The sequence below is a fragment of the Pristiophorus japonicus genome, unplaced genomic scaffold (genome assembly GCF_044704955.1).
Source record: "Pristiophorus japonicus isolate sPriJap1 unplaced genomic scaffold, sPriJap1.hap1 HAP1_SCAFFOLD_3691, whole genome shotgun sequence".
In the NCBI taxonomy this organism is placed as follows: domain Eukaryota; kingdom Metazoa; phylum Chordata; class Chondrichthyes; family Pristiophoridae; genus Pristiophorus; species Pristiophorus japonicus.
In genome coordinates, this window is record NW_027253534.1 from 1 (window position 1) to 14,742 (window position 14,742).

The 14,742-nt window shown below is 49.5% G+C and overlaps 1 protein-coding gene across 1 annotated transcript; it reads left to right on the forward strand.

Annotated features, from left to right (window-relative positions):
- Positions 1–145: 145 nt before the first annotated feature.
- On the forward strand, positions 146–13,994 carry LOC139250306 (gamma-secretase subunit Aph-1b-like; the record flags this gene model as incomplete). The annotated part of the gene is made up of 6 exons (XM_070872800.1): positions 146–173; positions 2,882–3,052; positions 5,550–5,623; positions 7,227–7,349; positions 9,508–9,635; positions 13,639–13,994. Coding segments are annotated over 6 exons (692 nt in total), but the record flags the coding sequence as incomplete, so codon positions are not given.
- Positions 13,995–14,742: the final 748 nt, after the last annotated feature.

Sequence of the window (14,742 nt, forward strand, 5' to 3'; positions counted from 1 at the left end):
CTCATCCCTCCCTCCCTCCCCTCTTTCCCCTCATCCCTCCCCTCCCTCCCCTCTTCCCCTCATCCCTCCCTCCCTCCCTCTCTGGGATGTCTGGCTGCAATGTAAAGCCCAGATTATGATCGGTGCCATCCATTCTTGTCCTCAGATGTGTTACGAACTTTACGTGTGTTCTGGTACATACAAATCTGACAAGGGATAGGAGTTTAAAATGGGCCTGTGTGTTGTATGAACTGGTTGCCAACCAAGTGAGCGGGTAACGGAGAGAATACATAGGGAACTGTGTCTGATTTCCTCGCCTGGTTGGGTGGGGTGTCGGGGGGTCGGGGGGGGGTGGTGTGAGGGGAATGGTATAACTGCACGGTGCAATCATCTGAGGGAGGTGACGGAGCAGACAGTGTGTTTACTTGTGCAACATGCCTTGCAGTCAGTGTTTTGGTTTAACTGTCGGGGCTCCCCAACGCCCGATTGTCCCCGTCCTTCCTCCTCCCCAATTGAACTTTAGAGGAGTGGGTTTTAATCCCTTAGTATCCGGAAAATATAGAAAAGTGTATAAAGCAGGGCAATCCAATACACTTCCCACCCTGTGGTTTCTTTCTGTTGGGGTGCTGTGCGATCTCCTGACTGTTTGTATTCTCTAATCATCAATTGCCACCATTTCCTTCCATTGCTCTCTCTTGCTCTAAGGCAATGCGCACACAGCAACAGACATCCAGAAAGCTTTTGATGAAGTTCCACATGAAAGCCAGTTCCTTACTTAAGGCAATGGTAGTTGCCCAGTGGAATTGTGGGATTAAGTGACCCATATAACAAAGATCCCAATAAATGTTTTGGAGAAGTGCAGTTCATGGCCGGTTCATGTGTTTTTGTATTGTGGAGGAATGTTAGCCTGAAGAGCAGGTGAACACCCTGTGACAAATTTTGACTTCCACCTGAACAGGCAAATGGGGTCTGTACTTCATGTCTCACCTTAAGGATAGCACCTCTTGCCCATTACTGTACTGCGGCGTTGGCCTAGATTATGCATTCGAGTCATTCTGAGTTAGATGCTGCTGACTGAAGTGCCGTAACCTACAGGGCTAAGGACCAAGAGCTGGAAAGTGGGATTAGACTGGATAGGCTCTTTGTTGGCCGGCACAGTCACGAGGGGTCGAATGGCCTCCTTCCGTGCTGTAAATTTCTATGATTCTAAGCATCTCTAGTTACAGCTTTAATACACTAATACTTGGGCTGTTTCACCCTTATTCCTGTTTTTGTGTTTCAATGTCCTAATCAAATCCGACATTTGATGTGTTTATGTGGAGAGCTGGTGTTCCAATCTGGACGCAGCATTTCCCCTTGGTGCCCGCTGATCGATGGAACGGTCCTGTTTGTGCTCCATGGTACCTCTACAAACTGGCAAGGCTCCATTTCAAAGGAATCCCAAGCTGGTGCTGCCATCCACGCAGTGATTTCCCCCTCACTACATGTCCTTGTCTCTAGCAAGCTGAATGTAAAAGGCAAATCAGAGACCCATTGTCAGCCCTCTGAGCATTTTGTCCTTTCCTCGCCTCATGTCTGGGTCTGTTGTAGACTCGTTGATGGAGATTGATTGCTGCGATTAGTCAACAACCAGAATGGTAGAAGGAGCACTAGATGGACCCTGGTCCCTTGTTATCTAGCAATTCTCATGTTCCTATGTCGTCTGGTGTGGTTTGTAATTTGTGTTAAGTAGAAATATTGAGAACGTGCCACCAATGAATCTTGGCTTCCGATTCTCGGGCATTCGCTACCCACGTTTTTCTGGTTTCGTGGCCTCTGTGTATTTGATGTATCTGCTTGCCTGTGCCAGCACACATACACTGCTCTGGTTTAGTCCCCAGGCCTGTGCTGTGTGGGGCTCACTGATGGTCTTATTGCCAGTTGTATTACTGACTTGGTGAGGACGTTGCATGTGTTTCCCTCAATATCTGCCGTTCTTGTTCGATCGTGATATCGCTATGTTCTTATTCGTGCTGACGCGGTCGAACATAAACCAGGAGCAGTGTAGATCCGCAGGCAGAGTTGCTTCTAATAACTCAGCAAACCAGCGCCTCCCAGGGTTGGATGGTCCGGGCTGAGCGAGCAGCAGGCAGATCACCAGCGCTCTGTGCTGATGACCTGCTGACAGGTTAGCTGGTTAAACCTCAGCACTGGCCCTGTGCACGCTCCTGGGTCCAAGAGTGTGAAGGGCAAGTGCTGGAGTTTAACCAGCCTAAGCTCTCTGACTTGCACAAGTGGGTACGAAACCTACGAGGGAGAGACTGGGCAGATAGAAACTACCTGTGTGAATTTCGCAGTAACTCTGGCGATGCTTACAACAACTTGCATCAACTTGCATTTACGTAGTTCCTTTAACACAGTAAATGTCCCAAGGTGCTTCACAGAAGAGCAATCAGGTTAGGATGGACCCGAGCCAAAGATGGGGATGGGGATAGATGTCAAGAAACTTGGTCATAAAGGAGGAGAGGGAGAGGGGGAAGGGGGGGTGAAGAGGTTTAGGGAGGGAGTTCCAGAGCTTAGGGCTAGGTGGCTAAAGGTATGGCCACCGATGGCAGAGCGCAGGAGGCCAGAATTGGAGGAGCGCAGAGATCTCGGAGAGTTGTGGGGCTGGAGGAGCTAACAGATAGGGGCGAGCAAGGGATTTGAACATGAGGATGAAAGCATTGGGAGAGCGGGTACCACTATAGGTCAGTGAGCACAGGGGGTGATGGATGAGGGACTAACGGTGGGGATGAGTTTCTGCACGTCAGATGAACAATGAATGAAAAACCAGTCAGTTTTATAATGCGAGTGATGATGGGCTGGGTCTGAGAGTTGATTGCAAAACCGTGGAGCTGATACTTGAATTGTTTTCTTTCCTCAGGGCCTTCTTCTGGCTGGTGTCTCTGCTGTTGTCATCGATTGTGTGGGTTGTTGCTGTGCAACTGAGTGACAAGAACAATGCACACATGCAGAAAGGACTTCTCATCTTTGGCGTCATTTTCTCCGTGCTGCTTCAAGAGCTCGTCCGATTTGGTTACTATAAGCTATTAAAGTAGGAAAACAGCAGCATTACATTGTTTCACAGCAAAGTACTTGACTTGCATTAACTCCTAATCGCCTGGGTTATAGAAGCATTTTACCAATCTAGTTGACAAATGACTGGATTATTCCATGATAAATTTCTAACATCTTTAGTCTACATCACTCTATATATTTTTATATTCATTCGTGGGATGTGGGCGTCGCTGGCAAGGCCGGCATTTATTGCCCATCCCTAATTGCCCTCGAGAAGGTGGTGGTGAGCCGCTGCCTTGACTACAACTGAGTGTCTCGCTGGGCCATTTCAGAGAGCAGTTAAGAGTCAACCACATTGCTGTGGGTCTGGAGTCACATGAGGATGAAAAAAATTGGAGGCATTGGGAGACCGGCTGCCAATGTAGGCCAGCGAGCACAGGGCGGGAGGTGAGGGACTAAATGTGGGGATGTGTTTCTGACATCCAACACTCAACTGAGCAATAAATGATGACCAGACCGGGTAAGGGCAGCAGATTTCCTTCCCTAACCGACATTAGTGAACCTGATGGGTTTTTACGACAATCCGGTAGTTTCATGGTCACCATGACTGATACTAGCTTTTTATTCCAGATTTATTTAATTAACTGAATTTAAATTCCCCAGCTGCCGTGGTGGGATTTCAACTCGCGTCTCTAGATCATTAGTGCAGTAACTAACCATCATCATCATCATCATAGGCAGTCCCTCGGAATCGAGGAAGACTTGCTTCCACTTTTAGCATGAGTCCTTAGGTGGCTGAACAGTCCAATACGAGAACCACAGTCTCTGTCACAGGTGGGACAGACGGTGGTTGGAGGAAAGGGTGGGTGGGACTGGTTTGTCGCACGCTCCTTCCGCTACCTGCGCTTGGTTTCTGCATGCTCTTGGCGACGAGACTCGAGGTGCTCAGCGCCCTCCCGGATGCACTTCCTTCACTTTGGCCAGACACATTCAGGTGTCGGTGGGGATGTTGCACTTTATCAGGGAGGCTTTGAGGGTGTCCCTGTAATGTTTCCTCTGCCCACCTTTGGCTCGTTTGCCGTGAAAGGGTTCTGAGTAGAGTGCTTGCTTTGGGGGTCTCGTGTCTCGCATGTGAACACTGTGGTCTGCCCAGCGGAGCTGATCAAGTGTGGTCAATGCTCCAATGCTGGGGATGTTGGCCTGAGCGAGAACACTGACGTTGGTGCGTCTGTCCTCCCAGGGGATTTGTAGGATCTTGCGGAGACATCGTTGGTGATATTTCTCCAGCGATTTGAGGTGTCTACTGTACATGATCCATGTCTCTGAACCTACAGGAGGGCGGGTATTATTACAGCCCTGTAGACCATGAGCTTGGTGGTAGATTTGAGGGCCTGATCTTCAAACACTCTCTTCCTCAGGCGGCCAACGGCATAACCACTATGCTATATTAGTAAAAATTGTGTGAACTTCTCGTCTACAAACCTTACTTTCTGTGGTTACACATTTTCATTTTGCTTTCCTGTTCACATTGTTAACCACGTCAACTTTCACAATGTAACTGCAAGCTCAGACCACTAGGTGGCTCTCTCACCCTCTTGTGTATAACCCCCCCCCCCAAATCCCCTTTGTATTCAACGCCTTAGGCAGTTTAATTCTTTAAAAAAGCTTAACCAGAGGAAACTTTGAACTATGGACCTTGTTTTTAAGCAGTAGATCTCGCGTGATGGGGCCTGGACTACAGTTACTGGTGTTTGCCAATTATCTTTCACTATAGTTAGGTTACCTCCTGAAGTCACACATTTGGGATCGGACACTGCATTCCCATCATAAAACACGCAGCTGCCATTGCAGTTACAACATTTGGAAGCTATCCTCTGCTGGGTTCTTGCAGTCGTGTGTGGGCCTGTGATTGCCGCTGTGATGGTTAGTTCTTCGCTGCTTGGAAATGCTGGTTCCACAGCAAGCAGATACAGCCTGGAGTTTAGAGCGCAGCGGAGGCCCATTAACACATCGGGTCTGTGCCGGCTCGATGATGGAGCAACTAAAGCTAGTGCCACTGCCCTCTTTCCCCTTGCGCTGTACATCGCTCCTTCCTCGTCGCTGGCCATCTCCCGAAGGTGGAGCTCGCTTCCTCGGGCACAGTCAGCCCTCCAGTGCCTCGCCCCACCCGTCCATGAGCAGAGACGACGAGTGTTGGCAGGCTGTCCGACTGTGGGAGGCATCACATCCAAACCTAGTAATGTTTTAGAATCGGGGAGCTAGTTGTCCTGGCTCAGGTCAGCTAACTCGGAATTCAGCCAAGACCCTCTGGTTTGTGTGGCTTAGCAACACGGAGTGATGGCTTTATTCAACAAGGCAACCCTAGATTTAATGGCTTCTGGACTTCTTAAATATGTTGTGTTTCTTAAAGATTCCCAGCATGGCTGCATGTTAAACATCATTCAATGAATTATTTAGTTGTAATCTTGATGTTTACCACCTTACTGTTGTGGATTCCCTGGGTAACCTGTGCATTCTGTTGCTGAAACTTTCAGGAAGGCAAATCATGGTTTAATGGCTATAACCCAGGAGGAAGAGGTGCCTATATCCATTGGACAGCTGGCTTACGGTAAGGTTCTGTAATGGAAATCTACCTACTGTCAGCTCCTGCTGAAACCCTCATCCATGCCTTTGTTACCTCTAGACTTTACTATTCTGAAGCTCTCCTGGCCGGCCTCCCATCTTCCACCCTCCACAAACCCATCCCCCGGTGCACGCTGACCTACATCCGCCTCATTTTGTTTTGGATGCGTGGTCCCTTTAAAGGGCTGCGCAGCTCATTCAAAGTTCCGCCCATGTGCAAATGTTCACATTTGAAAAGACAGTCCAGGGCTGCATGGGATTGGCAGAAGGCTGCACGGCTTAGAGGGAACATTAATTGCCTCCCTGTTGAGCAATGCCTTGATTTAAAAAAAATTCTCATCCTTGTTTTCAAATCCCTCCAAGGCCTCACCCCTCCCTATCTCTGTAACCTCCAGTTCCACAACCCTCAGATACCTGTGCGCCTCTAATTCTGGTCTCTATCGCATCCCCAATTTTAATCGCTCCACCATTGGCGGTCGTGCCTTCAGCTGCCTTGGCCCTAAGTTCTGGAATTCCCTCTCTACCTATCTCTTCAAGACACTTTTTAAAACCTACCTCTTTGATCAAGCCTTCGGTCATCTGCCTTAATATCTCGTTATGTGGCTCATTGTCAAATGTTGTTTGATAACGCTCCTGTGAAGCGCCTTGGGATGTTTTACTATGTTAAAGGTGCTATAAAAATCAAGTTGTTGTTACCAATGTCTACAGTCACAGAATACAAAAGTAATGGTATAATGTTGAACTTACACAAGACCTTCGTTACTGTAGAGGTATTGCCTAGCGATTACTGCAGCCCATTATAAGATGGGCAGCAAAGCAATGGTTCAGCATATCACCCGAACCTTCGAGCATAACAGTATATGGGTTCCAAGTACCTGTAGTACAATTATTTATGTAACTGAAGATGATGATGACTAGATTATCCAGTGCTGTAAAAATGCACCATGCTTCTTGCAGATGCTTGGGTTCACTGGAATACTCGCACATTTGCCCAGTCTGATGTGTTGCATTGTCAGTAAAAGTGCAGTATCTGCTAGCCTGAGATTAGTTGTCCTGGAAAGTCTGGGGCACTAATTGTATATGCATCAATCAACAATGGTGCATCCCCATGATATCATCACATTGGAATGTGATCGCACAATGACCTTTGACCCATGGTTCTTTCCTGCCCCTCCTCCCCCTGACTCGCAGCGTACACTTCCATTGGATGCCAGTAATGCTCGCTAACCCTGCCCGAGCAATCAGTCGTGTCTGAGGCTTGGTGACATGAATGTGCAACTGGAGGCCGTCACAGCCGAGACCCAACCTGCCGACTCTCAACACTGTCCGCACAGGGCACCAGGAACGGATACCCCAGTCTGGGCACGTGGGGATTGAGTACAGGGAACCCATCATTTGCTAAAGTCAGCAAATTCAACACAAACTGGGGAACCTCCTAGTTTGTTCTCGGTGCCATGACTGCTTGATGTGGTTCAGAAACCCGTCAGCCCCAGCGGTGGAGGGGAGTCCTGTTTGTGGAGTGACTGACCGTACCTTCCGCTATAATAGGATCCCATTGCATTTTAACAAAGGCTTTGTGTTCTGCACAGTTTCGGGCCTGGGTTTCGGTATTATGAGTGGAGCCTTCTCGGTTGTGAATATCCTGGCCGATTCCTTGGGTCCAGGTACAGTCGGTATCCACGGGGAGTCATCGTATTATTTCCTTGTGTCAGGTACGTGTATTATTGGTTTGTTGCGCGATGGCCTGCTTTCTATTCTTCAGGTCTGAACAAAAATGATGGATATCATGATGATCACCCGAGGGGCTCGCACCTGAAGAGTCGCAGGGATGCTATTTCATTCATTTTTTTATTCGTTCCTGGGATGCGGGACAAGGCCGGCATTTATTGCCCATCCCTAATTGCCCTTTGAGAAGGTGGTGGTGAGCCGCTGCTGTTTCTGATACCATGTTGTAGCGGTTTGCAACTGAGTGGCTCGCTAGGCCATTTCAGAGTCAACCACATTGCTGTGGGTCTGGAGTCACACACAGGCCAGACCGGGTAAGGGTGGCAGATTTCCTTCCCTGCACTACTGAGACACTGGGGCTGCTTCAATGCAGCAAGGGTGGGAACGGGCAGTCCTGCAAACTGAGCAGCTGAGGTGTGAGCATGTGGTAGGGCCACAGGCAATGAACGTGGTACCAAGATTAATGGATGCCCCGTTGTAGAAAGGACATGAAAGCTTACAGCGCAGATTCACCAGTGTGATGCCAGGGATGGGAAACTACGAGACTATTCCCACTGGAGCAGAGAAGGCCGAGAGGATTATAAGATTATGAGGGGGCTTGACAAGGTGGATGTAGAGAGGATGTTTCCACTGATGGGGGAGACTAGAATAAGGGGCCACCCATTTAAAACAGAGATGAGGAGAAATTTCTTCTCTCAGGGATGTAAATCTGTGGAATTTGTTGCCTCAAGCAGGGAAGCTGGGACATTGAATAAATTTAAGACTGAAATAGACAGTTACTAAACCGATAAGGGGATAAGGGGTTATGGGGAGCGGGCGGGGAAGTGGACCCGAGTCCATGATCGGATCAGCCATGATTGTATTAAATGGTGGAGCAGGCTCGAGGGGCCGAATGGCCTACTCCTGCTCCTATTATTTTCTTATGTTATTTTTAAAGGGTGAAAGATTTTGACAGGATGAATAAGGAAAGACTAGTTCTGCTGGCTGAGGAATTGGTGACAATTGGTTATCAATTTAAAATCCTCACCAAGTGAGATTAGCAGAAATGTCTTTTTTGCAGGGGCTTGTTGGAGTCTAGGAACAGGAGGAGGCCATTCAGCCCCTCGAGCCTGTTACACAGGAACAGGAGGAGGCCATTCAGCCCCTCGAGGCTGTTCCACCATCAATGAGATCATGGCTGATGGACTGCTTTACCATAGGTTGGATGAGGCAGAGACCATAAGTATCTTTTGAGGGAAAATTGGATAAATGTTTGAAACAGATACAGAGCTATGGGGCGAGGGCAGAGCAGTGGAGTTAGTTTAGGCTTGCAGTCAAAGAGATGACACAGACACGATGGACTGAATGGCCTTCCTCTGTTGTAAACTTGTACGGCTCTATAATCTAGGCTGACATTTTCGTGCAATACCGAGGAAATACTGAATTGTCAGATGAATTTCATTGGAGACGTTAAGCCCGGGGCTCATCTGCCTCATCATGTGGGTCAGGTGGACGTCAGAAATCCCATGACCATATCCAAACATATGGGAAGTTTAACTGGTGATTCTTCTCATTGCTCGGTGCATATTGTTTGCTTACATAACAGTCGTTGCACTTTAGAAAGTAATTCATCAGTTATGAGACACCTTGGGATGTCCTGAGGGGCTGATTAGCTGCCATACAAACTGAAATTCTTTCTTCAGTGTCAGCTGTGGCTCAGTGGGCAGCACCCTCGCCTCAGTCACCAGATTGTGGGTTCAAGTCCTACTCAGAGACTTGAGCACATAATTCTAGGCTGGCACTCTAGTGCAGGCTGAGGGAGTGCTGCACTGTCGGAGGTGCCATCTTTCGGATGAGACATTAAACCGAGGCCCCGTCTGCCCCCTCAGGTGGATGGAAAAGATACTATGACATTATTTCGAATAAGATCAGGGGAGTTATCCCCGGTGTCCTGGCCAATATTTATCTCTCAACCAACATTAAAAATAACATTATCTGGTCATTATCACATTGCTGTGTGTGGGAGCTTGCTGTGCGCAAATTGGCTGCTGCATTTCCCACATTACAACAGTGACTACACTTCAAAAGTACTTCGTTGGCTGTAAAGTGCTTTGGGATATCCTGAGGTTGTGAAAGGCGCTATATAAATGCAAGTCTTTGTTGCAGCGTTTACGACCCTGGCCATCATTTTGCTGCATGTGTTCTGGGGAATCGTCGCTTTCGATGCGTGTGAGAGGGAGAGGTGGTGGGCACTGGCTTCAGTCGTACTCAGCCATCTCGTGGTGTCCAGCGTGGTAAGTGTTAATGCTCTCTAGTACAATTAGCTCAAAATAATCCTGTCTCTGGCGAGAGAAAATTATCTGAGCATCTTACCAACGCGTATTTGCAGCTTGTACTGCACAGCTTTGACTGATTATTTTTAGTAACTTTGGATCATTTGCCACAGTTTAATACAAGTACATTGTAAGGGATTTTTTTGTCCAATTTCCTGCTGTTCCTTTGCAGCCATTGTTTTTGGTTCCCGCCACAAACTCCGTTCCCTAGCCACTGACCATCCCTCTCCCTGGCTGAACCAGACTGGTCGCAACCTTGGTATCGTGTTTGACCCCGAGATGAACTGGCGCCCACACATCCATAACTAAGACCGCCTATTTCCACCTCCGTAACATCGCCCGTCTCCGCCCTTGCCTCAGCTCATCTGCTGCTGCAGCCCTCATCCATGTGTTTGTTACCTCTAGACTTGACTACTCCAACGTACTCCTGGCTGGCCTCCCACATTCTACCCTACATAAACTTGAGGTCATCCAAAACTCGGCTGTGCTCGCTGCCCGTGTCCTAACTCGCACCGAGACCCGCTCACCCATCATCATCATCATCATCGTGGGCAGTCCCTCAGAATCGAGGAAGATTTGCTTCCACTCTTAGCATGCGTTCTTAGGTGGCTGTACAGTCCAATACGGGAACCACAGTCTCTGTCACAGGTCACAGACCGGTTAGCCTGACATCGGTGGTGGGGAAAATGTTGGAATCAATTATTAAAGATGAAATAGCAGTGCATTTGGAAAGCAGTGAGGGGATCGGTCCAAGTCAGCATGGATTTATGAAGGGGAAATAATGCTTGACAAATCTTCTGGAATTTTTTGAGGATGTAACTAGTAGAGTGGACAGGGGAAAATCAGAGGTTGTGGTGTATTTGGACTTTCAAAAGGCTTTTGACAAGGTCCCACACAAGAGATTGGTGTGCAAAATTAAAGCACATGGGATTGGGGGTAATGTACTGACATGGATAGAGAACTGGTTGGCAGACAGGAAGCAGGGAGTCGGGATAAACGGGTCCTTTTCAGAATGGCAGGCAGTGATTAGTGGGGTGCCGCAGGGCTCAGTGCTAGGACCCCAGCTCTTTACAATATACATTAATGATTTAGATGAAGGAATTGAGTGTAATATCTCCAAGTTTACAGATGACACTAAGTTGGGTGGCGGTGTGAGCTGTGTGGAGGCTGCTCAGAGGCTGCAGGGTGACTTGGACAGGTTAGGTGAGTGGGCAAATGCATGGCAGATGCAGTATAATGTGGATAAATGTGAGGTTATCCACTTTGGGGGCAAAAACAAGAAGGCAGAATATTATCTGAATGGCGGCAGATTAGGAAAAGGGGAGGTGCAACGAGACCTGGGTGTCATGGTACATCAGTCATTGAAAATTGGCATGCAGGTACAGCAGGCGGTGAAGAAGGCAAATGGCATGTTGGCCTTCATAGCGAGAGGATTTGAGTATAGGAGCAGGGAGGTCTTACTGCAGTTGTACAGGGCCTTGGTGAGGCCTCACCTGGAATATTGTGTTCAGTTTTGGTCTCCTAATCTGAGGAAGGACGTTCTTACTATTGAGGGAGTGCAGCTAAGATTCACCAGACTGATTCCCGGAATGGCAGGACTAAAATATGAGGAGAGACTGGATCGACTGGGCCTGTATTCACTGGAGTTTAGAAGAATGAGAGGGGATCTCATGGAGTATATAAAATACTGACGGGACTGGACAAGTTAGATGCAGGTAGAATGTTCCCGATGTTGGGGAAGTCCAGAACCAGGGGTCACAGTCTAAGGATAAGGGGTAAGCCATTTAGGACTGAGATGAGGAGAAACTTCTTCACTCAGAGAGTTGTTAACCTGTGGAATTCTCAACCGCAGAGAGTTGTTGATTCCAGTTCATTGGATATATTCAAGAGGGAGTTAGATATGGCCCTTACGGCTAAAGGGATCAAAGGGTATGAAAAGACAGCGGGAAAGAGGTACTGAGGGAATGATCAGCCATGATCTTATTGAATGGTGGTGCAGGCTCAAAGGGCCGAATGGCCTACTCCTGCACCTATTTTCTATGTTTCTATGGTTGAAGGAAAGGGTGGGTGGGGAGTCTGGTTTGCCGCACGCTCCTTCTGCCTGCGCTTGGTTTCTGCATGCTCTTGGCGACGAGACTCGAGGTGCTCAGCGCTCTCCTGGATGCACTTCCTCCACTTAGGGCAGTCTTTGGCCAGGGACTCCCAGGTGTCGGTGGAAATGTTGCACTTTATCAAAGAGGCTTTGAGGGTGTCCTTGTAACGTTTCCTCTGCCCACCTGGGGCTTGCTTGCCGCGGACAAGTTCCGAGTAGAGCGCTTGCTTTGGGAGTCGCGTGTCTGGCATGCGAATTATGTGGCCTGCCCAGCGAAGCTGATCAAGTGTGGTCAGTGCTTCAATGCTGAGGATGTTGGCCTGGTCGAGGACGCTAATGTTGGTGCGTCTGTCCTCCCAGGGGATTTGTAGGATCTTGCGGAGACATCGTTGGTGGTATTTCTCCAGCGACTTGAGGTGTCTACTCTACATGGTCCATGCTTCTGAGCCATACAGGAGGGCGGGTATTACTACAGCTCTGTAAACCATGAACTTGGTGACAGTTCCCCTGTGCTCGCTGACCTACATTGGCTCCCGGTTAAGCAACGACTTAATTTTAAAATTCTCATCCTGGTTTACAAATCCCTCCAGGGCCTCGCCCCTCCCTATCTTTGTAATCTCCTCCAGTCCCACAACCCTCCGAGATGTCTGCGCTCCTCTAATTCTGCCCTCCTGAGCATCCCTGATTATAATCGCTCAACCATTGGTGGTCGTGCCTTCAGCTGCCTAGGCCCCAAGCTCTGGAACTCCCTCCCTAAACCTCTCCGCCTCTCTACCTCTCTTTCCTCCTTCAAGACGCTCCTTAAAACCAACTTCTTTGACCAAGCTCTGTCCTAATATCTCCTTATTTGGTTCAGTGTCAAATTATGTTTGATAACGCTCCTGTAAAGCGCCTTGGGATGTTTTACTGTGTTGAAGGTGCTATATAGAAACACAGAAAATAGGTGCAGGAGTAGGCCCTTCGAGCCTGCACCACCATTCAATAAGATCATGGCTGATCATTCCCTCAGTACCCCTTTCCTGCTTTCTCTCCATACCCCTTGATCCCTTTAGCCGTAAGGGCCATATCTAACTCCCTCTTGAATATATCCAATGAACTGGCATCAACAACTCTCTGTGGCAGGGAATTTCACAGGTTAACAACTCTGAGTGAAGAAGTTTCTCCTCATCTCAGTCCTAAATGGCTTACCCCTTATCCTTAGACTGTGACCCCTGGTTCTGGACTTCCCCAACATCGGGAACATTAATACAAGTTGTTGATACTGTACAAAATTAGCATTCTTATTGAGAGTATCAGCAAGCTATTTGACCACGGAGGCATCACAGATGGATCTGATCCTGTGCTTGCCAATGTCGTGCATTTTCAATGGGGTTGGGTGATAAAATAGCCATCAGGAATGGGAATCATACAATGTTTTGCTAAAAGGAGTGGCTGAGACAGAGATAATTCTCTTTTTAAAGGAATAGTGGATAAATATTTGAAGCAGAGGCAAAGCAAGGGCTATAGAGAGAGCAGAGCAGTGGGATTCATTTTGGATTGGTCGAGCAAAGATCCAGCACAGAGACGCTGACTACGGACGTCTCCAGCTCTAATTGTTTTACACATGTTGACTGCTTTCTACAATGAGTTTCGCTCACATCAATTTTTAAATTTTTTTTTGTCATTTTTCATAATAAATCTGATGTTTTCAGAATGAAGTGCTTTAGTGGTTTAAAAACAGACGGTATGATTCATTGACCTGCATATTCTCCACCCATCGACCTGTTTGAAGGGAAGCGAGGGACATCCTGGCTTCATGTTGTGCTGTTGGTTCAGAATGGTGCATTTTCCTCTCTTTCAATTTGTATTGTGCTTTTTCCCCTCTCCACACAGACGTTTGTGAATCCTCGGTATGACGGGAGCCTGGTCCCAGTGTACCTCATCACGCTGCTCATGGGCATATGGGCATTTCTCACAGCGGGTGGCTCTGCTCGCAACCTCAAACTCTGTGTCTTGTGCAGGGACAAAGACTTTCTCTTGGCCAACCACCGACCCAGATAACGTTTGACGATCGCGGCGCTCTTCCAACACAACCTGGCTATTCACAGAGGGCGGGAATACTCGACAGGGCAAAACCGTGTTTCCTCCCCCCACCCCCTCTCTCTCCTTCCCCCCCCCCCCCGTCTTCTATCTTCCTCCCTCCCCCCCCGGTCTTCTATCTTCTCCCCCCCCCCCCCCCCCCCCCCGCGGTCTTCTATCTTCTCCTCCCCCCCCCCCCCCCCCCCCCCCGTCTTCTCTCTCTCCCCCCCCCCCCCCGGTCTTCTCTCCCCCCCCCCCCCCCCCCCCCCCGTCTTCGCTCTCCCTCCTCCCTCTCCCCTCCCTCCCCCGTCTTCTCTCTCCCCCCCCCCCCCCCCCCCCCCCGTCTTCTCTCTCCCCCCCCCCCCGTCTTCTCTCCCCCCCCCCCCCCCCCCCCGTCTTCTCTCTCCCTCCCTCCCTCTCCCTCCCCGTCTTCTCTCTTCTCCCCCCCCCCCCCCGTCTTCTATCTTCGTCCCCCGTGCCCCCCCCCCCCGTCTTCTCTCTTCTCGCCCCCCCCTGTCTTCTCTCTTCTCGCCCCCCCCCCCCCCCCCCCCCCCGTCTTCTCTCTCCCTCTCCCTCTCCCCTCCCTCCCCCGTCTTCTCTCCCCCCCCCCCCCCCCCCCGTCTTCTCTCTCCCTCCCTCCCTCTCCCTCCCCGTCTTCTCTCTTCTCCCCCCCCCCCCCGTCTTCTATCTTCGTCCCCCGTGCCCCCCCCCCCCCCCCCCCCCCCCCCGTCTTCTCTCTTCTGGCCCCCCCCCCCCCCCCCCGTCTTCTCTCTCTCTCTCTCTCTCTCTCTCTCTCTCTCTCTCTCTCTCTCCTCCCCCCACCCCGTCTTCTCTCTCTCTCTCTCTCTCTCCCTCCCTCCCCCTCTCCCCTCCCCCGTCTTCTCTCCCCCCCCACCCCCCCGTCTTCTCTTCCCCCCC